Source organism: Lolium rigidum, chromosome 3, assembly GCF_022539505.1.
Source record: "Lolium rigidum isolate FL_2022 chromosome 3, APGP_CSIRO_Lrig_0.1, whole genome shotgun sequence".
Classification (NCBI taxonomy): Eukaryota; Viridiplantae; Streptophyta; class Magnoliopsida; order Poales; family Poaceae; genus Lolium; species Lolium rigidum.
The window spans coordinates 98,335,390-98,363,256 of NC_061510.1; the positions used below are offsets into that span (position 1 = coordinate 98,335,390).

At 43.6% G+C, this 27,867-nt stretch overlaps 1 protein-coding gene across 1 annotated transcript; it reads right to left on the bottom strand.

The window, feature by feature from the left end:
• Positions 1–11,807: 11,807 nt before the first annotated feature.
• Positions 11,808–26,935, bottom strand: LOC124701995. Its single transcript, XM_047234093.1, has 18 exons — positions 26,663–26,935; positions 25,298–25,361; positions 25,055–25,153; positions 24,367–24,545; positions 22,986–23,150; positions 22,596–22,853; positions 22,339–22,454; positions 20,480–20,537; positions 20,139–20,342; positions 19,175–19,234; positions 17,992–18,074; positions 16,806–17,104; positions 16,603–16,694; positions 16,393–16,522; positions 14,225–15,393; positions 13,849–14,135; positions 12,768–12,935; positions 11,808–12,261 (listed from the first exon to the last, which is right to left on the bottom strand). The coding sequence occupies exons 1-18, from the start codon at positions 26,933–26,935 to the stop codon at positions 12,135–12,137; spliced, it is 3,831 nt and encodes a 1,276-aa protein (XP_047090049.1). The 3' UTR covers positions 11,808–12,134.
• Between the last annotated feature and the right edge of the window lie 932 nt (positions 26,936–27,867).

Below are 27,867 nucleotides of genomic sequence, written 5' to 3' on the forward strand. Positions count from 1 at the left end.
CAGCGGCGGCTGCTCATGGGGGGAAAGGGGAAAAGCGAGAGACGTAGAGAGAGGGGGAGAGGCCTTGTGGCTGGCTTTGGTGGGAGTGGAGGAGGACGGCAGGAAGCTGGCTGAGTGGTGATATTTTTTCTCTAGCCGCGAGGATTTCTCTTGTGTTTTGGGTATTTTTGGTGGGTGAGGTGGAAGAGGAGACGGGCGCGCTGCCGCATTGACTGGCACCTCTTTGTAGCTGCTTTGCTCCGGCGCTCCGGCGGTCGGGTGTCCGGCGGGTCACTCCAGTCCCGACGCAGACAAACGGCGGCCCCGGCGGTCGCGGTCTGGCAGGCTGGCAGTGGCAGCGGCAGCGGCGGTGTGCCTTTCGGTCGCCGGGGAGTGAGCGACGGCGAGGCTACTTCTCTTCTCTAGATCAGAGGGTTGGAATGGTAGCGGCGCTGGCGTGTGGGCAGACGTTTGTTTTGAGCGGAACGGTCGCCCTCCTCCTCCGACCGCCTGCGGGTGCGCCTGGCTGCCTTGTGTTCTCACTCCTCCTGTCATGTTTTTTTTTTGTAATATAGGTAACTACTAACTAGTGCCTACAAATTTTTCTAAGGTTCAAAACAAAGAATTTTATCGATGTAAATGTTAATCATAGTTCTGGTTTTGTTTGGCACTTCACTGATCTGTATGGTGAACTAAGATGGCAGGATAAGCATATTACATGGCAGATTTTGAGGGACTTGCATGCTCAAGCAAATTACCCGTGGCTAGTTATGGGAGACATGAATGAAATCTTATATCCCTTTGAGAAAGACGGTGGGCAACCCAAGGCCAGAATACCTGATGCGAAATTTCAGGGATGCAATCCATGACTGTAACTTAGCTGATTTTGGATACACCGGCAACAAATTCACTTGGCATAGAGGTCTCATTAGAGAAAGATTAGATCGGACGTTAACTAATGACGATTGGAATATTCAGTTTGGTGATGCAGCGCTTCAAAACCTGGAATATAGCAGATCAGATCATAGGCCAATTTTAATGACTTTTGATTCTGCGGGTGTTACTGAGAGAACTGGGCCAGCGATGCTCCGTTTTGAGGCCAAATGGCTGAAGGAGGCCCATTTCAAGCAAGTGCTCGAGGAGGCTTGGGAGCAGGCCGGTGTGCGAGTTCAAACAGGTTCTCTGGCGGGAAAACTGGCTATTGTACATGACCTGGTTCACAAGTGGAACAAATCAGTTCTACAAAAAACAAAAAGGAATATTAAGAATGCTCAGAAAGAAATGGAAAGAATGGTGAATGGTCCGCTGAATGATGAGACTCTTGAGCAACAAAGAGAACTAGCAAAGGAAATTGAGTCACTCTTGGAGAAAGAGGAAATACATTGGTCCCAAAGAAGCAGGTTAAATTGGTTGCAAGCTGGAGATAAAAATACTTCGTATTTCCATAATTTTGCTAGTGAGAGAAGGAGGAAAAAATAGAATCAATAAACTAAAGGATGATGGGGGTAATTGGGTGGAGGGTCACTCTAATTTAAACCCCATGATATCTCAATACTTTGCAGGTCTATTTACTACGGAGATAGATGAGCCTGACCCGGAAGTATTGGAGAAGGTAATACCAAAGGTCACTGCTCCAATGAACGAGCAGCTCATGAGACTTTATGGTGCAGACGAAGTCAAGAAGGCCATGTTCTCTATTGGAGATTTGAAGGCTCCAGGAGGGGATGGATTGCATGCGGTTTTCTTCAAGGATTTTTTGGGCACTTCTCTAACAAAAGAAGTTTTAGATGCAATAAATGAAAAAATTATACATGATGGCTGGAATGATACAGTGATTGTCCTTATTCCAAAAGTGGAGAGCCCGGAGAAAATATCCCAATACCGGCCTATCAGCCTATGCAATGTGCTAGACAAGGTAATATCAAAGATGATTGCTCTTCGCCTTATGCATATTCCTGATGATGTTATTTCTCCGGTACAAAGTGCTTTTGTCCCTGGTAGACTAATTATTGATAATGTTCTGCTGGCATACGAGAGTCTACATAAAATCAAAAATAAGAAGAAAGGTGAATGGGGCTATTGTGCAGTAAAACTTGATATGCATAAGGCTTATGATCGTGTTGAATGGGTTTTTTTTGGAGAAGATGATGATCCGGTTGGGATTTCATGAAGATTTTGTGGCACTCCTTATGGCGTGTGTTCATTCTGTCACATATAAAGTTAGATTTAATAATCAAGAGACAGCGGAATTTGTGCCTAGCAGGGGGCTAAGACAGGGTGATCCCCTTTCACCCTATTTGTTCTTACTTTGTGCAGAAGGGCTCTCAAGTCTTCTGGCTCATAGAGAGGAGGTTCGTGGCATAGAACGTGTCAGGGTTTGCAGAAATGCTCCATCAGTGTCGCATTTACTCTTTGCTGATGATTCCCTTATCCTTATGAAATCTGACATGAGTAATGCAACCTCATTGAGATAGGTTCTTGACCAATACTGCGCAAGTACAGGGCAACTAGTGAGTGAATCAAAATGCAGCATATTTTTTAGTCCAAATGTGGATCCTGATGTGAAAGCTGAAATCTGTTCTGAGCTAAACATTATGACATAGGCAATTTCTGGTAAATATCTAGATCTCCCTGCTCTTGTGGGTGTGGACAGATCTGATAGCTTTTTATATTTACTGGAACGTATTATCAAGAGGATAGATGGATGGAAAGAAAAATTCTTGTCCATGGGAGGTAAGGAAATACTGCTAAAAGTTATTATCCAATCCATCTATGTCTATGCTATGGTTGTGTTTAACATCCCAAAGAAGCTCTGTAAGGAGATGACAGATGCAATGGTGGGGAGATACTGAGGAGAAGAAGCGGATGCACTGGATGGCATGGTGTAAATTGTGTGTGCCCAAGAAAATGGGAGGGATGGGTTTCCGAGATTTACATGCTTTTAATCTTGCCATGTTAGCAAAGCAAAGCTGGAGACTTGTTACTAAACCTGATTCTCTTTGTGCTCAAGTCCTGAAAGCCAAGTATTATCCAAATTGTGATATCCTTAAAGGTGGACCGAAGAAGGACGCCTCATTTACTTGTCAAAAGCATCATGGCGGGTCTAAGAACTTTTAAGAGGGGGTGTATTTGGAGAGTTGGAACAGGTGAAAAAATAACCATCTGGTTAGACCCCTGGATCCCTCTAAGCCATGATCGGATGGTTCAAACACCAAGGGGTCAAATGCTGTTGAGAACCGTTGATGAACTAATCAACCCGGATACAATGCAATGGGATTGATGTATCCAGGATACTTCGGATTCCCTTGAGTAAGAATGTGGATGAGGACTTCGTTGCCTGGCACCTAATAAAATCCTATTCTTTTTAGGTGAAGTCTGCTTATTATTCGGAATGGAATCACTATAATGGGAGAAGGCTAACTAGAGCGGATGAACAAGGACAGCATCTCTGAAACCAGTTTGGGATATTCTATGGAAAGTGAAAATACCAAGCAAAATCAAAATCTTTGTATGGAAGGCCCTTCATGGTACAATTCCTGGTATGGCAATTCTAGCAGACAGACATATTCCTATGTCACCACAATATCCGGTTTGCTCTCAAGGTCCTGAGGACATTCTCCACTTAATTTTTTCTTGCAGAGGACCAAGCGGCCTGGTGAAGGACGAGCCCGTCGACGAGCCCGACGAGCGCGTCAAGCAGGAGGTCGTCACCGACGACATATACAACTTCCACCAGTACTACGACGCCTCCGGCCGCCGCAAGTACTTCTAGATTAGGTTTAGTTTAAATTTAGTCGAATCTCATTCGAATCTATGTAATATATACCAAGTTTGGATGAATTTAATCGAATCTCGCTCAAGTTTAAAATTTCCAAAATTTTGTTTGGGAGACGCTGGGGAGCGACGTCCCCCAAACGCGGCACGAACAAAACACGTCCCCCAAACGCTCAATCGGCGTCGTTTGGGGGATGGTTTGGGGGATGCGACTGAAGATGCTCTAAGGATGTGTTCGGTTTCGGGATGTGGTGGAATGGAATGGAATGGTTCCGTTCCATTCCATTCCATCCCATTCCATTCCATTCCATCTGGGTGTTCGGTTGATTTCAGAAGCTGTGGAATGGAATGTACTCTAATTAGTCTAAATACCCAATTAATTAGAACCTAATTAGTCTAAATACCCAATTTTGACCCTAATTATTTCCTAAACAACGGGAGAGGAGCCTCTGCGCCCGGCGACCTCCACGCCCCGGCGACCTCCACGCCCCGGCGACCTCCGCCCGCCGGCCAGCGACCTCCGCGCCGCGCCTGGCGACCTCCGCACCGCGCCCGGCGACCTCCGCGCCGCGCCCGCCAACCTTCGGCCCGGCCGCGCCCAGCGACCTCCGCCCGCCCGCGCCATGCTCGTCCGCGGCCGCTTTGGAGGATGGCGGCGGGGCGACCTCAAGGAGGCTGAGGGAGGGGCGGCTCGCCGGCGCGCAGGAGCTCGAGGGAGGGCGCCATGCTCGTCCGCGGCCGCCCTGCTCCGTCCGCCGCCGGCGTTGCTCCGTCCGCCGTGCTGGTCCGTCCGCCTCGAGCCGGTCGAGGGGAGAGAGGGAGGCCGCCTCCGCGCCATGCTCGTCCGCGGCCGCCCCGCTCCGTCCGCCTCCGCGCCATGCTCGTCCGCCGTCCAACTCGTTCGGGTCGAGAGAGAGGGAGATCGAGGGAGAGAGATAAGCGCGATTAGCCCCGATGACAGAGCCCGTTCCACTTCGTTCGACCGATTCGGCCGGACGGGCTCGTTCCGGATCTACAGCGAATATTCGCTTTTGAGGAACGTGTTGATTCCGTTCCATCCCAGAACCGAACGCAGGAATCGCCCTGAGGAACGACTTGATTCCATTCCGTTCCATCCGATTCTGAAACCGAACAGACCCTAAAAGAAGTTAACGAGCAGGTGTTGAGACTTGGTAGGTTTCGAAAAAGGTATCTTCGTAGGCTCACCAACAACGACGTACATTGCATGCATCACTGAAGATAAAACCGGAACAGCAGCGATCACCAAAGAAATGCAACACGAAACCTCTAAGTCGACGGAGGAAACAACATCACCTTTGTGCCCACAGTACTTAGGGCACACACCGTCGAACGGACTGTTGAGCTCTAAGCTACTTCTTTCGATCCAAATTAATTGACTTACCTTCTTCTAGATACGTAAGAAGATCAATATGTGCTGGTCTCCTAAAATGATCGCTTTACATTCTTTTACCGCGAGGTTTTTGGTGGGTGGGTGAGGTGGAAGGGGAGACGGGTGCGTTGACACATTGACTCGCACCTCTTGCTCAGTGCTCACTGCTCACTGCTCACTGGAGCTTCCGCGTGTCCAGCTGTGGCCACTGGAGCTTCTCGCCGCCGTCGAGATCTGGCAAGGCTGGCAGCCCCACAACGGCACAGCAGCACGGGGCCGTGTGTGCCTTTTGGTCGCCTTGGAGGAGTCTACTGCTTCTCTTGGTTTGGACTTGGAACAGTCAGTGTGCTGGCGTGTGGGCAGGTCTCCGTTTTGAGCGGAATGGTCACCGTCCTGTGCGCTCGGACTGCCTGCGTACGTGTGTAGCTCCTCCCGCCATGTCGGGCGGCCGGCAGTACGTGTCTTCCCGCGCCGGTGGTTATGAACCTAACCTAGTAGTAGCACGTGAGTGCATAGCTTAATCACACACTGTCACATTCCGCTTCAGTCTTCAGAACTGTAAGAGCATGTCTAACAGGCCCCGTATAACCCGCCCACCCCGTAAAATTCCGGCGGGATACGGGGCCGGCGCGATTTTGGGCGTCTAGCAGGCCTCGTATTCGGGCCGGCCCGTTTCGGCGGAATACGGGGCCCAGGAAATCGGCCCCGTCGCCCCGTACTTATAGTGGGCGCAGGTGCGAGTGAGGGGTTAACCCCTCACTCGCAACCCTAGCTCCGCCGTGCGCCGCCGCCTCCTCCTCCCCGCTCCCGGCGAGCAATTAGTCGCTCCCCGCGCCGCATTCCACCCGCCGCCACTCGCATGGACTCCCGCCGCCGTAGTAGCGCCTCGCCGGCGAGCGGATCGAAGCGATCCCGCTCGCCGGACACCGTGGAGGACGCGTGGCGCTTGAAATGCAAGCGCTCCGCCGCGGGGAGCCGCCGTGCGGCCTGCAAGTATGGCGGTGCGTATTACATGCCGGACTCGCTCCGGGAGTTCGCCGCCGGTGGGCGGTGGTACCGCCAAGATCCGCCGCTCAAGCCGATGAGCGGCGCCGCCTTCGAGAAGTGGCGCGCTGAGTGGGAGCGTGAGCGCGCGGCGAAGGCGGCATGGGCGGCGCGCATCGGCAGCACCAGCGGCGGAGGAGGCGGAGGCGAGGAGGAAGCGGAGGCCGGCGAGGAGGAGGCAGAGGAGGACGCGGCATACTTGCAGGCGGTGGCCGAATCCGAGGCGGAGGCTGCCGAGAAGGCGCGGGCGGAGGCAGACGAACAGGCGGCGGCCATCGCCGCCGTGGCGGAATTCCGAGCGAAGGAGGCTGCGCGCCGGGCGGAGGAGGAGGCTGCCGCCAGGGCAGAGGAGGAGGCTGCCGCCAGGGGGCCTTTCGTGCCATTCATCATCCTCGAGTAGCTAGGATCGCAGTAGATCGCTATGTATATGTATGATCCAGTGTAGATGAACTATGGTTTAATTTTTCCGGGGTTTTAATTTTTAAAAATACAGGGCAAAATACGGGGTCTGCTAGACGGAATGGTTCAGCAAGACGCACTTTTGGGATACGGGGCGAAAAACTCGCGTTATACGGGGCAGAGAAATAAGCGGCCTGTTAGACATGCTCTAAGTTCCGTAGGCCTTCAGATAATTCAACTTCAGCAACACGTATTTTTTGACAAATCTGACCCCAAGTAAAAAACTAATTCCTTATCAAAACTATTTCGAAATCTAACCTCTAAGTTCACCCCCAGCCAAGATGGAACCGGAATTGTGCAGGTCGGCGCTGAAGAAAAACAACATGGAACCACTCTTGGGAGTTCGGCGCCTATGGCATTGGCACAGACCTCACATATGTCAAACAAATAATATGATAGCTGATCTAAAATAATTTCAAACAAATAAAACTTAAATAGTACTTATAACTATTACAACACAATATAAATAGTTTATCAAATGGTTCATCAAGTAGCACACAAGTCAACACACAATAGCAATTTTTTCATCACCTACAACAACATCGAATAACAACATTGAATCAAGTACACGACCTTCCTATTTGCCTTACATTCCATTCCCACCTCTCCTCGATGAGAACCTTTTGAAAATCTTCGTCACATCAAAGTCTCCAATGTTGTGGTAGGCCTCAACGAAGCGTGTAAATTGGTCTTCACCTCGCCTTCGCCGCACCGGATGTCCCATCAAGTCATAGGTGCCATAGACCACATTTTGGCCATGCACATTCTCGATCATGCGATTCTATAGAAAAAAGAATCATATGCATTCCTAAGAATTCAATTCTACAAACTAAATGGTGCACATAGAAAAAATCCTATACAAAACTTCTGTAGAATTCTATTAAATCAAACAGGCCCTTATTACTTACGTCATCGGATTCTAGCTTCTCTATCGGCTGGTCACTCAGATGGCGCGCTCACCACACGCAGTAACTCGATGAAGTGGCATGTACGTCCGGCTACAGTTAGTGCGCGCCTTAACTAATTAAGCTCGTGGCCGCCGGCTAAGAGCCGATGGAGTAAAAAAGACTGATGTTTACCGCGCGCGACGACCCGATCGACGGCGAGCCTCTCAGCTCGCGCGTACGCGGCGGAGAAGGAATCCGGCGACGCTCCGTGCTCAGTCGTCTGGCCCAGTTTGTTCGCCGAGTCGCTGCCAGAAACGATTTTACCCCGCGCAGGGCCAAAGCCGTTCCATCGCCCTACCGTCGCGTCTTGGCTGTGCTGCACGTCTCCGACCGAAAACGAATATTTTTCAGCCTCCTGCTGAGGACACGTACTGGATACGATAATCAAGTCTTTGACCACGGAATTAGTAATACGGTCCTGCTGACCTGTGGGAGATGAAGTTTGGCAATCAACGCACGAGAATGATGATAACAAGAGTAGAAAACCTAGCGCCGCCTCCTAACAAACCTAGCGCTGGCTCCACGTCCATTTTTTCCATACATTGGTTTCGCTCCGGCCTCATTAATGTTGAAAGTGGTGGAAAAACTAATCAATGCATAGAGTTATTTTTCAATAAAAGTAGTTTTTTCATATATGAGGTCTTTTTTTTTTGCCTCGGTCTTAGTGAAAATGACATCGTCTACGGTAAGTGATCTTTGTCTCTTATTTTGATGATCGATATCTCATTTCCAACGTCAATGGTGTTGTTGAAACATTCTCTAGGTATGTGTCATTAGATTCTGCTTGAGCAGATTGATTTTGTATCTTTTTCTCATGGTTGCCGCAAGGAGAATTGTTCTTGTAATATTTGTCATGGCTCCTATGTCCTCGGCAACGGTGATTCGTACTCTCAGCTCCTCAACGACGTCGATCAGGATGTTGGGTTGCTTTTCTGTAGCATACTAGTGTTGGTGTTCTTGCCAATGTTGATTGGCTACCCCACACTTGCGCGTGTGTACGTAGCCTTGGCACGTAGCTGAAATAAAAATTATGAGAGAACCTTTATTGGTATGTGTTGGCATGTGGTTTGTTATCTATGGTATTTTTCTTTGGCTTAAGAGATAAGAAAATGTGTCGTGAAATAATAAAGAGTTTGAAAATCTCGAAGATTTGTATGTTTCTTTTAAACTATTATTTAATAATTGTAGCTTATTTTAGATAAAGAGTATATATTAATATCAAAAAGATACTAATTACACTCAACTTCTGCAACACCGCAGTGCTCTAATGACACTACGGATGCACACAACCAAACAAAGATACAAAAATTACATAAAAAAGAAAAATCCCGCTACAGTGATCCCTTGCAGTAACTAACCAAATACCACCAAAATAGCACCAGAAATTTAACTTCTCTAAGAAGAAAATAGTGCACAAGCGTTATCGTAGCCTGGTCATATAAATGGGCGGACATACCCTCCCTGTTGCCCGGGCGGCTGCCTAGGCTTCCGGCCGGCCGGCAAGCTGTATTTTCTACGTATTTGCACGTATTTGGTATTGTTTGACACTATTTAACACTGTTTGACACTGTTTGCCCAGGCTTCAAAATAGTCTTGGGTCCGCTTATGGTCATATAGGTCTACGCTGACAAAACAATGCCTCAACAAGGTCATTGTCATGCACAACCAATTACGGCTGTATCTAAGATTTCACCATGCAAGTTTAGATCGTGAATTTCTCTTATGTTGTCACTCCCATTTGCCGTTGCCGCTGCTCCAAGTCACGAATCACCAAATAATTCTTCATCTCCGACGGTACTTGAACCACCATTACTCGTTCTCGGAACTCAGTTTCCATGTCATTCTCCATGACTTGATCTTACCATGGAACCAAGGACATGTCCCACGAAGGTAACAGATTGCAAAGCTTCACGTCGCTCTCTCCCGGACCAAACGGTCAGAAAAAATACATAGGTACACATGACCCCATCCCATCCAGGACTATTTGCTACTACTAAAGATACTCTATATGAATTTAAATAAACTTAAGGCATATCTAATGAAACCGGCAGAGGATATCATATGATATTGATTGTCAAAGAACACGAGAGTGGTCATCATTGATATATGATCGGTGGTCTTGTGGCGGCCAGGCCAGACCCGACCACGTAGAATGCGCGCACGGTTGCAGGAAGAGGGTAGAAATCAACAAGAAGATAGACTCGTATGCTCAAAAGCAAAAGGCATTTGATCGTGCCACGAAACGAAGCAGGGAAGCTACCGGGAAATCATCGACGAACAAAAGCACAAAGTAACTGCGAGAAGAAACCCCAAGAAATGTCGACGAACAAAAGCACAAAGTAACTGCGAGAAGAAACCCCAAGAAATGTCAATCGTCAAGTGGAAGACCCAGGATCGATCGGGGTCGACGAGAAGGAAAGCCAGCATACCGCGCACAAGTCAGGCAGCGATCTGATGGTTGCCACGGAATCATCATCGGCTCGATGGTTCATGCCAAAAGTAGAAGATTTGAGTCGTCAGGGACGACGGAATGCCAGCCGGACGCCGGACGGGGCGAGAAGCGCCGTCGCGCCACCATCACGAACTCCGACCGGCACACGCGGCTTCCGTGCGAAGGTCAAGCTTTTTTCCACGGCGCCAGCAGTAGCTCGTCGAAAAGGACGCGAAAAGAGGTGAATCCAAAGGAGAGCTGTCGAGACAAGACGGTGCTCCACTTGTGTGTCCGTACTCAAGGCAGCATAATAATGCGTCCAGCTCATTTGTTGGCATGGCACGAGCTATTTGATAGTACTGCTAGATTGGGAGGCCCCACGCGGCGTTACGGACGCATATCAAATCGATGAACATAAACTTAGGTGAGATCGTGCAGCCGTACAAGGCGAGGCCGTCTCGCTCGCCACGTAGCCAGCCGAGAAGCAAACGCGAGACCATGGACTGTTTGCCATATCTTCATGGCTCCCCGAATTGTGTCACGCAATAAGTTCTAGGGCAACGATGGTGCGGTGGATCTCGATCCTTGTCAGTGGGAGGATTTTTTTTCTTCAGCTTATTTAGGGTTTGTGTTTTACTTAAGAAAGTGTAGCAGTGGCAACTCTTTGAAAATGGAATAAAGTCATTCCGACCTAGCCTCCGTCGGTGACCCCTCTAGCTTCGTTGGAGGGTGTGTGGTGGTTTGTCTCCTGCAGAACTCATTGGATTTGGTCCGCGCTCTTTCCAATCTACGTTTCTCTTCATCGAAGATGGCTGATTCTCTCTTGTGTTGGTCCTTTAGGGTCTTTTAACACAGCGTCTTCCCATTTGTCTACTATAACAAGTTCTACTACGATAAATTTTATCCAGCTTCAACGAGGAAGGGGCGAGGACAACGGTGTGCCTTCGGTTCGTTCATTATTTTATATATCGGTGGATTTCTCGTAAAAAAAACTAAAGCGATAAAAAAGGCATTATCATTTTGCTTGGTAGCCTTCATGGCAGCTGATGGGGTTTGCTAGAATAAATGACGTGTTGTTTGGTTGTGACAGCTTTTTGCATGCCATGTAAGGGCATCTACAGTAGTAAACGCTTAAATAGGTGCTTGAGTTGTTAAAAAAGTTTAATTAGAAAGAGTATTGATATACTCTTGAAAAAACTGTCGATTTAAGCGGTTTTTTTTGCGGAGCCTGGCTCTGCACTGTTTTGCTGATCATGCCGGGAGAGCACACAACCTCTTGTAACCACACACTGGAAGCATACCTACCACCTTACATGCTACCAATCACGTCCTTAGCGACCATGATAGTCATAATAAAATCATGTTCTAACACAAATTGTCACTTGTTAGTGAACATGATAGGCAACCTACAGATGTCATCTCTCGTTCTACATGTGTAGTATCTTGTTTTAGCCTGTTTTTCCGCTCAATAACCAGACAATTCTCTTATTCTAAGTTAGTGGACTGAGACCTCTAAGCACCAGTGAATAAAATATCCTAAATGGGTAAAAGAGAACAAAGTTAGCACTTTATAGTTTTTTTAAGATGTTAGTGCTTTATAGTTAAGAGTGTTGCGCTTGCGCACTCCAAAATCTACAGCTTTGTGAAATAGAATAACATGAGTCGTGCCAATCATCGAGTTGCAAAGCGGGAAATTACTAGTATTGAACAGGTTCCAATCACGAGTCACGCCCTTATGCAGACAATGCAATTTAACCATAAAAAAGAAACGAGATTTGTTGTCTAAGCTGAAAATGATGGCTTTTATTTCGGGTGGTGGACACTAGTATTTTTCAGATGGACATGTATAAGTCTGTTGCTGTTAGAATCACATCGGCCAGATGCTTACAGTGAACTATAAATTAGGATGACAACATTGACTACATATACATCTACAGGAATACCTGGATTTGTCAGCTTCGCCCGTTATGGAGCAGAACTTCACCATTGGGCTACTACAGTTCCTGAATTGTGAAAATAAAAATGGGTCGCCTCAGTCAACCACAATCAAGCTATAGCCAAAAAAAGCTGCCGCTTCTCATCGAAACCAGATTATTCACTTGTATCTAGTCTAAGCATTAGTTTCCTCTATATCCTTGCGTCTGTCACCAAAACAGCCACTTTGTGCTAACAATTCAACGCCTTCAGGTGACAGTGAAAGCGCAGCAGAACTCAAGTAATGTCTTGACCGACGACACCTGCAACACACAAACAGCAGCAGTGAATTATTGTGCCTTGCTTGATACGTGTTCCTGAAAATGAATCCTGAATTCTGAGAAAAAAATGCTACATGATGTTCATGCGACAAAGAAACCATTTAATTACTTCCAGAGTCCCAACTTAAAGAAAAATGGAAATGTAAAGTTAAGCTTGTCCGTTCACACAAGAGATTCCATTTTGAAGCAATTTAACTAGATTGTGGCAAATATTATTTTCAAAGCAGGACTATTATGGATTAAATATGCATTTAAATAGTAAAAATATGCCCAGAACAGGTATCACGGTATGTTTAGACAAAATCACTGCAGTTTGGGCTGTTTGGTCTCCTTAGATTTATTTACACAAAAAAGAGCTCCTAGAGTACCATTTGTGCACCAAAAAGAAACTTATGTACACATGATAACAATGTCATACTTCATTTTTTTTAAATGTCATACTTAGTGCACAAGAGAAAATATCTACAGAGCTGAAAGACAGGGATTACCTCCTCTGGTTGTTTCCAGCTTTATTTTCAGAAAGTCGCAAGTTTTCTAACTGCGATATCTGACACGTCGAAGATAAATAATCAACAAAAGCAGGTCCTCTCAGTGAAAGAGATAGCTTGGAAGGGATTACTGGAATCAGCGTTTCAGTAAGATGGCCAAGTTGCTCCCTGCACAGTTCAATGCCTCAAAATGAATGTTCCATTGGTAAATACATAAAACAACAACAAAATCGAGAAAGCACAAAGGACCTTTGTGTTTCATTTCATTGAAAAGATGGAAGTTTTTGTTACAAGCCTCCTAGGAGGAAAGGGATACAACAGAAAACTGATTTAACAGTAGCCAAAAAGGCTCATTCAGCCAGATAATATAGCCAAAAAGGCTCATTCAGCCAGATAATATTTCACTAAGTTAAAAAAAATGAGCAAAAAATACAATTTGTACAAAATCTAAATTTATACGAAATCTATTATCCACAGAAATGGCTGAACACGGGAAAGACTCGCAACTGTTTAATGCACCAACATAAAACTATAGATTGTGTTAAGTGTATGGCTATGTATGACCTTATATTATTGCAAATATAGCTTAAATGTTTACTGTTATGGCCTGTGAGGTGTGAGTATGACCACTAAATAATACTCCCTCCAATCCATATTAATTGTTGCTGATATGGATGTATCTAGACATATTTTAGTTATAGATACATCCATATTAGCGACAAGTAATATGAATCAGAGGGAGCAACATACCTTCAATTTTTTCCCACATATAATTCTGGTAGATGAGCAGTGTTCCTATTTTGAGCATGCCAAAGGCCGACTGGCCAACAGTGCAGAAGTAGCATTGCATGTCAAACTTGAATATTTGCCCAGGTGGGAATTAGCTTTTGTTTTGTTTTGGAAACCATATGACCCTTCGGCAGATTATGGCCACTAGGACCATAAACCAAGGTTTCTCAAATTTACTCCATATTAAATGCATAAATGAATAAAAACTGAGCTGTAATACCATGAGGCAAAGCACAAGATACATTCATACAGTATACAAGCTAACAGATGCACAGGGAAATGCAATGCTTACCTCCCCTTAGAAATACAGCTTGTTGGATTTTTCATGTGGGAAATGTTCCCAAATCCATCACTACTGCTGATCCCTGAACTAATAAGTTTACCAAGAGATGTGGCAGATGTACTGGCAAACAACAACTCGTGTGACAAATCAATTAAACCATCCTCCTTATCCTGGGAGTCCCTTGAGAAAACGCAAAGAGCGTGCTGGGAATAGGCAGATCCCATCTCAAGCTGCTTGTCGTACCAGGACAAGTCACCAGGCTCAGCACATGGAGTCGAAGATGGATCCAAAATGTCCTGCACAAATTTATAAAAAACATACATCAAGAGTTCACCATATAACACAAACATTAATTGGCAAGCAAGAAAATGATAAGAGTACTGACATTGATAAGAGGGTAGCAACGGGCAAGCAGAAGATCTGTTTCTGATATAAAATCAGACACACAGGAAGCAAGCTTCAAAGTTCCAGGAACAGTTCTGTTGTGGTTGGTCTCACGGGGAAGTACAGAACATCGTCGCAGCCTGTTCCAAGTATCTTGTACACATTCAACCTTGTAACAGTCATTAGTTTTTTTGCCAGAAAGCGGCCAAATGCTTCCAGCTTGACTACATTCATCCATAAGTTGATACCCTGCAGTCGAACAACTTGCTTGTTCGTTCCTGCCAAATGATTCGGCATAGGCCTCACATGTCTCACCAACCACATCTTCCATGCATTTGTGCGTTTCGGCCATTAAATTCCTCACATTGACAGTGTCTTCTACTGCCGTTTTAGGCGAAGTGCAAACACTGTCATTGTTAAAGGTAGATAAACCATTGGACACCATACTTGATAAAAGGTCATCGCTGCTAACTGATGCAGATACACCACCAGCTATGAGGGATGACTCAGGCACACACGACACACCCTGTGACATAAAAGTATCACATATTTGTGAAATGGACCCAACCAAGTTGCTTTCGAACTGGTTTTGGAAAGAATTAGTTATTTCAAAAGTCTCCCTTGATTCGCTTGGGAAACAAAACTGATTTGAGATTCCTTGCCCATGCAGGGGCACTTCTAAAGGTTCCGAGAATACACCACCTTCTGGAACAGTAATTTTGGCATCTTCAGCAATATGTGCATCAGCTTGATCATCATCCGACTCAGATAATAGCAGTACACCCTTCTTTTTCCTTATTCTTTGCTGATCAGACGGAAGAGAGATATCCGGGTCATCATCAAAATCATCAAGATCATTCTTACACGGTGAAATATTGTTACATTCAGTAGAGTGGCCATGCTTTAACTTGGATTTCTTTATCTTTCTTGTTTTAACTGCACTTCTGCCCTTGGTCAGAGGTGCTATTATTTGCAACTCTAGTGCTTCAAACTCTGATACTTCCATCTGCCTTTTCTTTTCTTCAGCTAAAAGGATTGTTTTTTCTATCTCCATGAACACTGTTTCTGATAATTTACAGGGGAAGTCCCAAGGTAACATTCTTGGCACAGTAGAATGTACTGCATCTAAGTCAAGTGAAAAAGGACTAGACAAGCATTTGTTTGACCTTTCTGAAATAGAAAATAAATTAGAATAAATTCATATGCTCAGCAGTTCCAGATATAATAAAACATTTAAATGCCAAACCTTTGAAGCTAAACTACCACTAGTCAGAGAGATCACGTAAAAGGAACTAAAACAACACCACTTTTTTTTGTATTCAAGGCGAAGTACGGAAGTACGAGAATTCTCTAACTACCAAAAACTTTCAATCTTTTCATTGGAGTAGTTTATGTTAGTTACATAGTTCTTTTTTATTAAGGAAAGAAATATATTGCTAATCTAATTCTAATTATAGTAATTAAATTAATTAAACTTTTTTGAAGGTTGATAGTTTATTTATTCGGGCAAGTGCATGGCATTTTAGTGATATCAATAAACAAAACAATGCCACGGTTTTCACCAACATAGGTGAAACCTGTCTTAATGAACTAAAAATTATGAGCCACTGAACAAACTGTGATGAATTAGGGCCTTCTGTACCGAGCTTATCATTAATGCCTTTATCTTGTAAGGTGACTAAAGGGTAATAGCACATGGAGTGAGTAGTAACGATGAAATAAGCCCTTAAGCTGTCAGGTTTCTTGTGATAAGGCATTATAGTTTCACTAATTTGAACTACTTTCTGTAAGGTAGCTCAAGGTTGATCAATAAACGTGAAAAATTAAGCCATCTGTTGATTTGACCACTAATAAAATTATTTTGACAAAAGGAATCCTAGAACTATGCAACTAACATGATAGACTACCTGATTATGAGATGCATGCAACTAACCAGATTAAGAGGTATCCTTCCAACTTAAAGATATGAGATGTCTAACAGTCCATGCCTATAACAGCTAGTCCAGCAGTGGTTGCAAGCAAATTACACAAACATGTTTCTATCTTGATATGTGAATCATGCAGCTACCCAGCCACTTCAGTGAATAAATGAAAAATAATTTAAGCTTTTTCACTTAGGTTTCAATTTTGTTAGTAATGGGCCAGCACAAGCACACCGAAGTACCTAACCTGTGTATTGTTGTCTGCCTTGATACCAAAACTGCAAAAGCATTGTTGTCCGCCTAATATCACCTAAACAAGCATTGATAATATACTTCAATTGAGGAGCAGCGACATCCACTCCCTCAGATTTACAGATCTGAACAAAGTTAGAACATAATCAACTTTCACCAAATCAGACAAGTAACATAAGTTTTCATCCACGAAATAGCTCTTTACCATGCCAACATGGGAAAGTAGCTCCCCAGCTGATGGATATTTGAAATCCAAAATGAGCTGATCCAAGAGATTAGGCAAAGATGGATCCTTCTCTTCACATATCAAGGAAAGTGTAACAAATAATAAGAGCTTTAGTATATATATAACATCAAATTAACTACGATGATCATTTGAGATATGCAAGACTGAAGACAAAGACTCACTGTTGCTAGTCAGTATAATTGGCCATTTTGTAGTCTCTGCGATCTTAAGTATGGTCGAAATAAACCCACGATCCTCATCAAAGACAGTATCCACATCCTCAAATAGGATAAGCGTCTTGTTAATGACTTGTTTAGGGGCTTCATCACTCAGCTTAGAAGTCAAGTAGCATTTCGCAGGTGATTTATGCCCATTGCTGTTAGATGCTTTTCCTGTAGAGCCTGACACTGATTGTTTGCATTCAGGCCTATCAGGATCTAAAGAATCAATTCTTGGTGAAGTGGTGTCCTCCTCTTGTGACCTGTATGGGAGACAAAAAGATAATTGAGGTATGTACACCTCAAAAAGGCAACTCTATAACGTTTAGACAAGAATGCGTACATAAATTGACATTTGAACTGCATTTCATTACATGTCAACTTGGTGCTTGCCAAAAAAAAAATGAGCAGCACTTTTCACATAATTATAAGCAGGTTTCCAGTGTTATATGATGATGCGATAATCTCTAAAGCAGCAGATTTGATTGTTAGTACCTAATTTGCAGATTTGGTTGTTAATCCCTACTTTGCAGATTTGGTTGTTAGTCCCTACTTTGCTGAGGAGCCAGATTAAGGGTAAATGTTTAATTGGTGCTAAAATTTGCCACACCAAAATTTTGGCAGCCTATGATATTTTGCCTCTTGCTTGGTTGCCGAAATTTTTGGTTGCCTATGGAGCTTGCACACTCTCTTCATAATTATTGCCAAGTTCTTGGCCAACAAAGGGTCAATAAATCTCTACCCATTTTTTTTGGCTAGCCAATGGTTGACCAAAATTGGTAGAGTGAGCTATGCAAGGGGGCAAACAATACCCAGAATTGGATGAATTAGAGAGCAATATTAGCACTGATATTATATTGTTAAGGCCTATATGTATATAAGAGCTAAGGAAGGTTGGATTATCTCTTAAGTAATAAGAATGAATAAAGAAGTCGTATGGGCCTATAGTCTAACATTTCTCCTAAGATTCTGCCCCTTCAAGTCATCACAGTGCAGCTTATTTGTGTGAGGTGTTTCCCCAATGGACTAAGGTGCATAATAAGATGCGGCATGAAAAGAGTAGAGGGGAGTAACAAAGGAATGTCAAAACAATTAGACAACTATTATTCATCGTAAACATAAATGGTTAACATGGAGAAATCAGGCATACCATTTTTCAAGGCCATGTGATTTAGTTGCTTCCTCAAACTTTTGCTTCACATATGCCCCATTTCTCATATCAGATGTATTCACCTACAAATTCACACTTTGAGAAAAAGTACAAGGAGAGTTTTTTTCAAAAGAAAAGCTGCTGAAATACTGCAAACTTGGTAGGAAAATAATTAAAAACTATACATTCCCTATTCCTGGTTCTCTCGGATGACAGAGTGCCAACTCATGGCTATTGTATGTATACCATCATGTAATAATTTGGGAAAACTTTGTGCGATGTCCCTCCAGACCCCAAGAGCTTTCGTACATAGGCCTAAGATTTACAGCCTGACTATGATACAAGCCTTCATTACACTAGGACTAGGAATCCTAATCAACCTAATTGCTCTTATTAGATCCTGATACTAACTCTACAATACTTTAAGCTCCTCCCCACAAAAAAAAATTAAGATCCAAACACTGCCAATTATATTGGTACGAACCCTTCGTGCTTTAATCATATGTTGCTTGGATTAGACCAAACAAACAACACTGTAAGACACTGAATGCAAGTTTAATCACTTTTCTTCAGATCAACAAAAAAAGTTGATCTAGCAAGCAAACAGTACACATACTGAGTATAGGCCATGGTTACAATACAGGTGAAGATTGAGCATGCATAGAGATGATTATGATCTTGTTTGTCATCAATATGGAACTTGAGTAAGGTGTGTGCCACCTAACCTAATTACAGGCAGCTGGGAAATGTAGTACTAGTTACGTATGACTGACCCGTAAAGCACGACCACTTTAAGTGCACACAGAGGGTTTTTTTTTTACCTGATGCACCCATGCAAATATGAAACCACCCATGCAAGCCACCTCGTAGCAAGCAACTGGAATGAATTTCAGCTAATCTGCTTGTGTAACACCATAGTTTACAGTTTACACAAAAAGTGACCTAGAGAAGCACATTCAAAATATTGGTAGGTGGAGCCTGGTGCACTGCTTGAAGTCAATATGGTTCAAAACAGTGTATTACTACAAACTCAAAGACCAAGCAGACCCACGGAAGACAAAGCAGGGACCGAAAGGTGCCACGAGGTTAAATATAAGTAGTGTCTCAACAAATAAATGGTACTGACAATATGGAAATTGGGAAGCATGACAAGGTGAACCAATATTGGAACTTCAGAAAATACCTCAATTACATTGAACCCTTCTTCTCTTGCACACGCAAAAACTGCGGCTGATTTTCCACACTGGGAGTAAGAACAAAGAGATCAGAGTAAATCTAGACTGCATGTCTATGTATAGACATAATAATACTGATATTCTTTTAATACTCATATTCGATGGCTGTAATACTGATATTCTTTTAATAAAAGAAGCCATATGCATCGATTGATGCAGAGGCTGGGGATACCCCATTTCGAAAAAAATAGACATAATAATACAAGTATACACATTGTTCCCATTGCATTGTCTCAACAGAGTTTGTTGCTGATAGTAAATCGGTAACTTCAGGTGGCTACTACAATTTGTCAGATGGATGATAAGAAAATATAAATTAGAGCACAGTAGGGGCGTCAATAGATTAGTACTTTTATGTTACCGCAGCTCTGTGCCCACTTAAATGAATACAGAAAAATATAAATTGCTAGGACAAAAACAGAAGCCACTTGCTATTAATGCCTAAACATAGCCAGGTGCTTTCAAATATGCAAACTAACTTCTGAACAAACTACAGAGGCTGTAAACCTTCTTTTGAGTTCAGATGAATAACAACATACTGTGACCTTTCCTGTCCAAACTAAGCTACCAACTGCATATAATTTGACATTACATTGTCTTAACGTATTTAAGAGAAGCGTTTCATGTTGTAACAAATGGGAAGCTCCATACTGTCAGTGTCAGAGGCATGTAATCCTATTCCATATTTTGGTGGGAGGGGCTGCATTTAGGATGATGTTAGTTACTGGCAGCAATTTCCCCAATATGAATGTATGCCAGTTGTAGAAAATACTCACCCAAACTGATCCAGTAATTAGAAGCACAATTTAACAAAGTGTACAATGATAAAGTGCAGATTGATGGATTGCTGAAAGCAACGTGTTAATTAAGTGTACAATAATAATGACAGGTGCTCTTGAGCATGACACTCACCCCAACTGGTCCAGTAATTAAAAGCACATTTTCATAATCAGAAGCATCTTCTGAACAATCTGTATCTGTGTCAGATTCATCTTGGCAAGAGCTGACATTGATGCTCTCATTAGCAGCACCAACTTGTTTCTTCTTGTGGCCTCTTTCATCCCACCCTTTGAGCCATTCACTGAGAAATTTTACATGCTCAACATTTCCGCAAACCTATTTGACCAAAATAAAGAGGAAATTCAATAACAAATGTAAGCATATCTGAATTTTTTCGTGTTACTTCCACAGATCTATAAGTAGAAGAAACAAACGGGAAAGATATTATGCTATGTATAATTGTCAATGTTCACCTGAGCAGCAGTTTCAGGCCGGTACTTGTCAATCCAGAGGTAATAAGATGGCTGACAGCTGCAACAGCAAATATTTTAATACATAAGATAAGGGTTAAAACAATTCTTTCTTTTATCATCAAATAATTTCTTAAAAAGACTTGGTTAGCATGCAGTATTACACATCGATATGCTAACCAACCAAAGCACCACAAGAGATAATTCCGACAAATAGTTAAGTAGGGAAGGACAGCGAGGAGTTAGGGTAAACATTGAAAAAAGGACAAGGAAACTTTTGATGTTGACTTTTCATATTTCAGTACATATGAAAGGTAATAAATCCTTTATGTCTATACCTAGACTCTCTTCATTGATGCTCACAGTATAAGCCTAAATGACGATGTAGCTTGGTATGTGCAATGATATGAGACACCAATTGGAAATGGATATAAGAATATCAAACACAAAATCTAACTTACTTGGCACTAATGAAGTTGATGGAAAGTTAATGCTTAATAGAATATTATGGAGAACTCACGCATTTAGTGTTATTAACAAACAACCTTAGTTAAACAAACTGATAAGCACCCATTTGTTAAAAGGTAAATTGAAAAACAATTTTCAAGTCAGTTTTTTTACAGTATATCGCTCATAGAGAAACAATTATTCAACCACTATGTTTGTCTGTTAGTCAGGGTTTTAGGTTTACCAATTGTCTAGCAAACACAGTTAAAATAGCCAGAGCAGCGATTAAAATGGGAAAAAAGAACCAGCAAGTTTGGCAGCTCGCTCACTTACAAAACTGTACAAGTAGTAGGACCGGGAAAAAAAAGGGCACTAGACAGTAAAATCAGAGAACTGAGCATTTTTTGCTGAGACAGCCAGCTATTCTTAGAGGAGGGCAACTTGGCTGGTCAAGCCCAGCCTTGCATCCATCTCATGCTCTCTCCCACGTCCACATCTCATCATCTGGGTCATCCACTTGCTTCTGTCTGCTGCCGTCAAATTTCCAGTCCCGTGAACCACTTTCATCATCCGATAGGTCCAAATATCGTGGCCAGCATAACATAGGCGCAGTATTAGTTGCAAGCAATAAGGCACGCTGGGGCAACTTGTGAGTAGTGGCAAGCCACTAGAAGAAAGAGACATGGTGTTCAGATGGCATGTAGTTTAGAATTGTTTGAGTTGAGAGCACATGCAGTTCAGTTTTTCGTTTGCATCCAGACTAGAGTTTGGCACGTTGATTTTATGCTTGAATTTTGTTGGGTCGGAGCATCTATAGCTGGTTCAAGTAGGCAATATCTAACACAATCTTTCTGACACCATAATTGATTTCTTATTTCCATCATCCATGGATTCTTTCGGGTCATCCACTTTTGACACTACATATTTTGTCCAGTTGGAACTTCTTGCTGTACTATTTGCCTCTATTTCTTGAAAAAAACTAATAATGGTATTTACAAACCACCAGTTCAGTCAGTGAACCACTGGCCTTACTGGCTCAGTATCTAGAACTATGGATGAGGCATCAGGAATAGAAAAACTGATATTGGTTCTATTGCAAAATATACAATCGAAAAAGTGTGACAAGATTCTATCTCAGGAAAAAAAGAGCACGAAAATAACAGAAATACAAAACAAGTTGATATCCTGATGACTAACACCACTTGAGCAGACATTAACGAATAAGGTGCGGCCTTGTTTGGCTTAGTCATTTGACGACTTTGTTCCAGAAACTATGATATGCAGCTTCATGGACTGACGATTTCAAACGATTAATAAAATTTCCAAGTTAAATATGCAGGCAAAACTAAGGCAGCTAGCAGAAAGCCAACGATCTTGCACATATTTAGGTAAACAACATATGTAATGCTTGTTACCCTTTCTGGCCAACTTCTGGCAATCCTTGCAGTATCCTTTCCGGGTTTTTGGTATAAGAAAGAGAAGCATGGCAACTGGAATCAGATGTCAACAAACTCTCATCATTCAAATGGATCTGGAGTGCAAATGGTCAAACAAACTAGATTAGTGCACGGCTAGAACAAAGAATGTAGTCGCTGAACAATTCTGATAAGAGAAGCACAGAGCAAGTTCATCTGAATACTTCATAAGAAAACTGTGAAAACAAAGCTTATACCACATTCAAAGAAGGGAACTTGCTTCCACTTTGTTCATTAGAAAAGCTAGAGAAATCCATTCCTGAAGCTGTATGATCTGCAGCATTCTGCTTGACCAACTGGTTTGGACACATCTTCTTGCAATTAGATTCTATTGTCAAAGGTTTCACAAAGCCCTCACAGAATGAGACAGAGTTTTCAAGTGTATCAGCAGCTCTGGTATTAAGAAAAGATCCCTCCACAATTAGCCATCTACTCCAGTGAATTGGTATGCTAGTCTGCAAAATAGCAAATAGAACCCTGTCAAAATAATAAGGGTACAGTTCAATTGAATTGAATAAACCTCCTAGAAATAGACTGCAAACTATATGCATTCTACAAGTAGATGTATGGAATTTATGCTGGCACACCTCCAACTGGCACACATGAACAGGCCAGAATGGCGGGTCCCTCTCCGTAGCACAAAGGGAGTCTGTATCCTCGATATTGAGAACATCTTGATCAGCACCTTTGTTCACTTTCCGGGAAGCAAAAAATGGATGGATTTTCTTTCCAGATGATAACATCCGAATTTCCTGTCAACAAAAGCAAAGGACATACTTTTTCAGAGAACAGCAGGACAAACATGAAATTAACTAAAACAAGTACGAAGGAAAATTCTATTTCCCCTCAAACATTGGGGCCATAACCAGAGCACCAACAAGCTGGTAGATGTGTAATAAGATAACGAGCCTTAATTCAACACTGGGTGATGAGGTGGTTCACCTAAACATTGGAAATGGTATATTGCATGCACAATGGTAGTGTTTAACAATGAATGAGACCAGTTCTTAAATAATTGTTGGTGTTTTAACTTGGTCTTACAAATGAGGCCATGGCTATACAGCTCAGATTACAAGTAGGAAATAACAGAGCAATCAACCTCTCTACCTGACGCACTAAGAAGTTACTACAGAAGATCTATTTTCTTCTCTCCTTTCACGCCAATACTGAGGGAGGACCCTACTGCTTTTGTTCTACTAGCCTCCGTTCACTATTATAAGATGTTTTAGGGTTTTTAGAAAATGTATGTATCTAGACACGTTTCAGTGTGTAGGTTCACTCATTTTGGTCCATATCTAATCCACATTGAAATATCCAAAACATCTTATAATAGTGAACTGAGGGAGTATTATTTAATATCTACAGATGTTATGTGTGATGATACTGTTCAAACGTGCTTAGTTTCTTTAGCTGGGGATCAGCTAATTTGGTTACTCTAGAAGTCTAGATGCTTATCTTTGGCTATGTTGGTTCCTTACAATAGAGATTATCCCTTGGGAGTCAAGTCAAGTTGTTTCCATAAGAGTTGAACGGTGTCTTAATAAGCAAATATGAACTAATAAAGTCTCCTAGCTCATTTATGGCTGTATGTTCCAGCTCGGATCTCCACCCCCTCTCTCCCCGTCCGATGGCCTCCTTCTATAGTTGTCGCCACATGACCCCTCTCTGAGGGTTCTTTACCAGCATTGTGAAGTGTGAACTAGTTACTACAGATATAGACTGGTAAACCGAGTCATCAGCAAGAATCCAATATTCAGCCAACCAAAGATATCCACCACCATTCCGTAACAGTATCAAGTATTCTGAATGAATATCATATGACTTGTTCCCGTTTATTTGGATGATAAGGTGACATTCCAACGGCTATAAATATGAGCTTCGCAATAAATTTGATGGTAGCAGGAACACTTGCAAGACAAGGAGCATACGGAGTATCTGAGGAATGCAGACCATGGAGCTGGAGCTTACCTGTGCAGCTATTTTCGCCTCTGACCTTAGGTCAACTATCACCTGTGACTTATCTTCATTCTCTAATACATCATTGGCATCCTCCTGTGCTTCCGAAGGCACACTGTTCAAATCTATATCAATTGATACAGGTGATGCTTCAGTTTGACTGCTATTCAGTTGCTGGTAGCTTCCATGACCTTCATAGACAAAAAGTTCTTATTACACCTCCGCCGAACTCAAGTGCAAGCTAACCAATAAATACGTAAAATTACAAGTACATAATATTATCCAAATAAATATGTAAGTAGAATACAAGTAAACCCAATAAATACGTTTTTTTTGTGTGACAATAATACATTTAAGCTAATGATTAGTATGCTCTATGTGATAAACCTGTTAAAAACTAAATCTATATGACAGACAAGTGAAATATTTCCGACTCAACATGTAAAGTTTTCAGTCTTTCGAATTCAATGTAGGTGGATCATTTTTCCTTCGAAATGGTACATGTCAAACTTTTGAAGACTTGATAGTTTTTATCTTTCCATTGTACGAAAATAAAAAAACAACATTAACTCAATCATACCAAACTGGGATACACAGGCATAGTTTGATACAAAGTATTTGATAAGACTATAAGTTCTTAACTGTGAGCATACGGATGAGAGAGAGAGAGAGAGACGGTGTGTGGGGAGAGAGAACTAACCATCAGTAGATTCCAATACCTTGCAGCGTTTTCTGTTAGGAACCTTCCGTGCTGCATCTTGATTTCTACCTTTCCGCTGCTTTTTCTGAGGGCTCTCATCTGAAATCCAGCAACATAGATATTAATTTCTGGCACGATAGTATTCGCCCCTCAATCACAATGTAGCAAATAGATACAAAAAAGAATCACAATCCAGCAAAATAGATGCAAAAATATTGTATATCGGTTACGGGATAGACATACCAATAGAAATCCCTTCATCTGTGCTACCTTGATCCAACCCATTGGTCTCCTTGTTTGAAGATGGCTACATGAAGGTTGATTAAAGAAATTAGTATTTTGCATAACAGGACAGACAATACATATTCACAGAATGTACAACATAGAAATTGAACCAAAAGATCGATCTAAAATTTATCGATTTTGAAATGAGGAAAAAAAGACTTGATATTTTCATTAATTAAGAAGGTTTTCAGAAGTTTTGAGTACAAATTCCCTACTCTCCCGGTATCAGGTAGCTCAAGACCTCAAGCATTTTGCCCGCCATCCCCAGTGGTTGTTTCTTCCTTAATCTTGCAGGTAGAGTTGCAGTGTTTTGGAAGACCCTCGAATTTCTTTCATTACAAATCCCACACAAGACTAGCATTGTAAGAGAAGCCATCGCATTTCAAAAGATGTTTGTTTCCCGATAGCGTTGATCCGTCCATCTTCCACCCAGAGTCCTCATTTTGTCATGCGGCTGGATGCACATCACGAAGACCGAGCCATCGCTTCAGCACTTCTCATATTCTCATCGTATAGCAGCATTTGAAAAGGATATGCGCTGCTGTTTGCCTTGCTTTTCTACAAAGTGGGCAAAGGCCAGAATTTGGCCAGCCTCTGTCCCAACCGTCTGTTACTTATGACCAGCCAGGGGAACAATTTACATGTGGACGGCACCCAAACGGCCAAACCCCTGTTACTTATGACCAGCCAGGGGAACAATTTACATGTGGACGGCACCCAAACGGCCAAACCCCTGTTACTTATGACCAGCCAGGGGAACAATTTACATGTCGACGCCACCCAAACGGCCAAACCCCTGTTACTTATGACCAGCCAGGGGAACAATTTACATGTCGACGCCACCCAAACTTTCCATATCCGCGTCAAGATCGGGCTCTCACCCCAAGCACTCCACCGGTTACATCAATCTTGCCATTTGACCCAATCTGTTTGCACCCCTACTGACACTGAGCCACTTGAATCAAACAAACATGGTAAAGGATGTTTTCTGAGTTCCAAACTACTAGAAGGTGAGTAGGCTGGCCTCGGCTCTCCGTGGTTCGGGTCAAACCAAGCAGTGAAGGGGTCAGAATGTTGGTTTAGCTTGCCTACGTTTGAGTAGTAAGCAGTACTAGTACACAGCACTACAAATTTATAACACACACCCCCCGGTTAAAATTGGTAAGGGGAAAATCGAGATGAGCTAATTTTATCACCAGCAAGGGGACAACCAAAGACAGTAGGCCATAATTCGACACAAGGGACGAGTAAAAGCTGTCCAGCTAATTAACGAAGCGAAGGCGCCAGACAACAGCTGGAATGGGGAAAATTCTAGAAATTTACCTTCTTGCCCGCCGCCTCCGATTTCCGGGACCGTCCCCTCCTCCTCCCCTTCTCCGGGGACTTCCCCGCAGCCGCCTCCTCGGCCGCGGGCGCCGGAAGGACAGACGCTGCTCCGGCGGCGCCGGCGCCGGCCGACTTGCCCGCCCCGAAGGAGAGCCTGGACTGCACGCACCGCTTCGTCCGCTTGGCGCTGGACGAAGCAGGCGAGGGCGGCGGCTTGGCCGGGGACGGCGACGGCGTCTGGGTCGGCGCCGGGTCGGCAGATCCGGCCATCGGAATGAGGAGATGGAGCGGGGGTTGGGAGGTAGGGTTTGGGTGTGGGGAGCTGGGTAAAGAGAGAGCGGGAGATGGGGCTGGATTCGCTTCTCACGTTTTTCCCGCGCGCGCGGTGCGGCCAGCGTGAGCGCGGGCAGATTTGGGCGCGAGGGAGGAGGAGAACGGAGGGAGGTTGGCGCGGCGTACTCTACGGTAAGGACAGGGACTCTGGTAGAGTGAGAAAAAAAAAGGTAAGGTGTTCTGGGGAAAAGTAGGTTGGTGGGAACAAGGCCGAGGGCAGCATCATGGGCTAGCCTGGAGAACGCGGGCTTGGCCCATTTACCCAACCAACTATCATGGGCTATCGTTGGAAACGCGGGCTTGGCCCATATACCCAACCAAGTATCATGGGTTTAGGGTTGGAAACGCGGGACAGAGTGATATGCAAGTATGAGCAATCTTTTTGACGAATTATCCAGAACTGATAACCTGGTGAGCATCTCTAACAGAGCACGTAAATACGCGAACTGAAAACACCGAGTTTAGTTCACCGAACTCGTATTTACGGATCGAAAAATTGTTAACGCAGAACAGAGCCTGTAATCCAAAAACGTAAAACAGCATTTTTGGAAATATGCCATTAAAAGGCCCACTTGTCAGGTTTTTTCCCTTTTTTCTTTTTTCTTTCCCTGCACATTGCTTCTTCTTCTCTGGACACGAACATGCCTCGGCCAACCACCCCCGCCTGCGTCGGCCCCGCCTCGCGCCGCCCTGCCCCGCACCGGTCCACCACGCACCGCCACAAGCTCGCCCCACCCCATCTCGTGCCACCACGAGCTCGCTGCCCACAAGCTCGCGTCGCCCCACCTGCCACGAATTTGGCTAGATTCCGGCGACTGTACCGCACAAAAGCAGTTGGTCTCATTTGAAATTCAGCGCGCCACGAATAG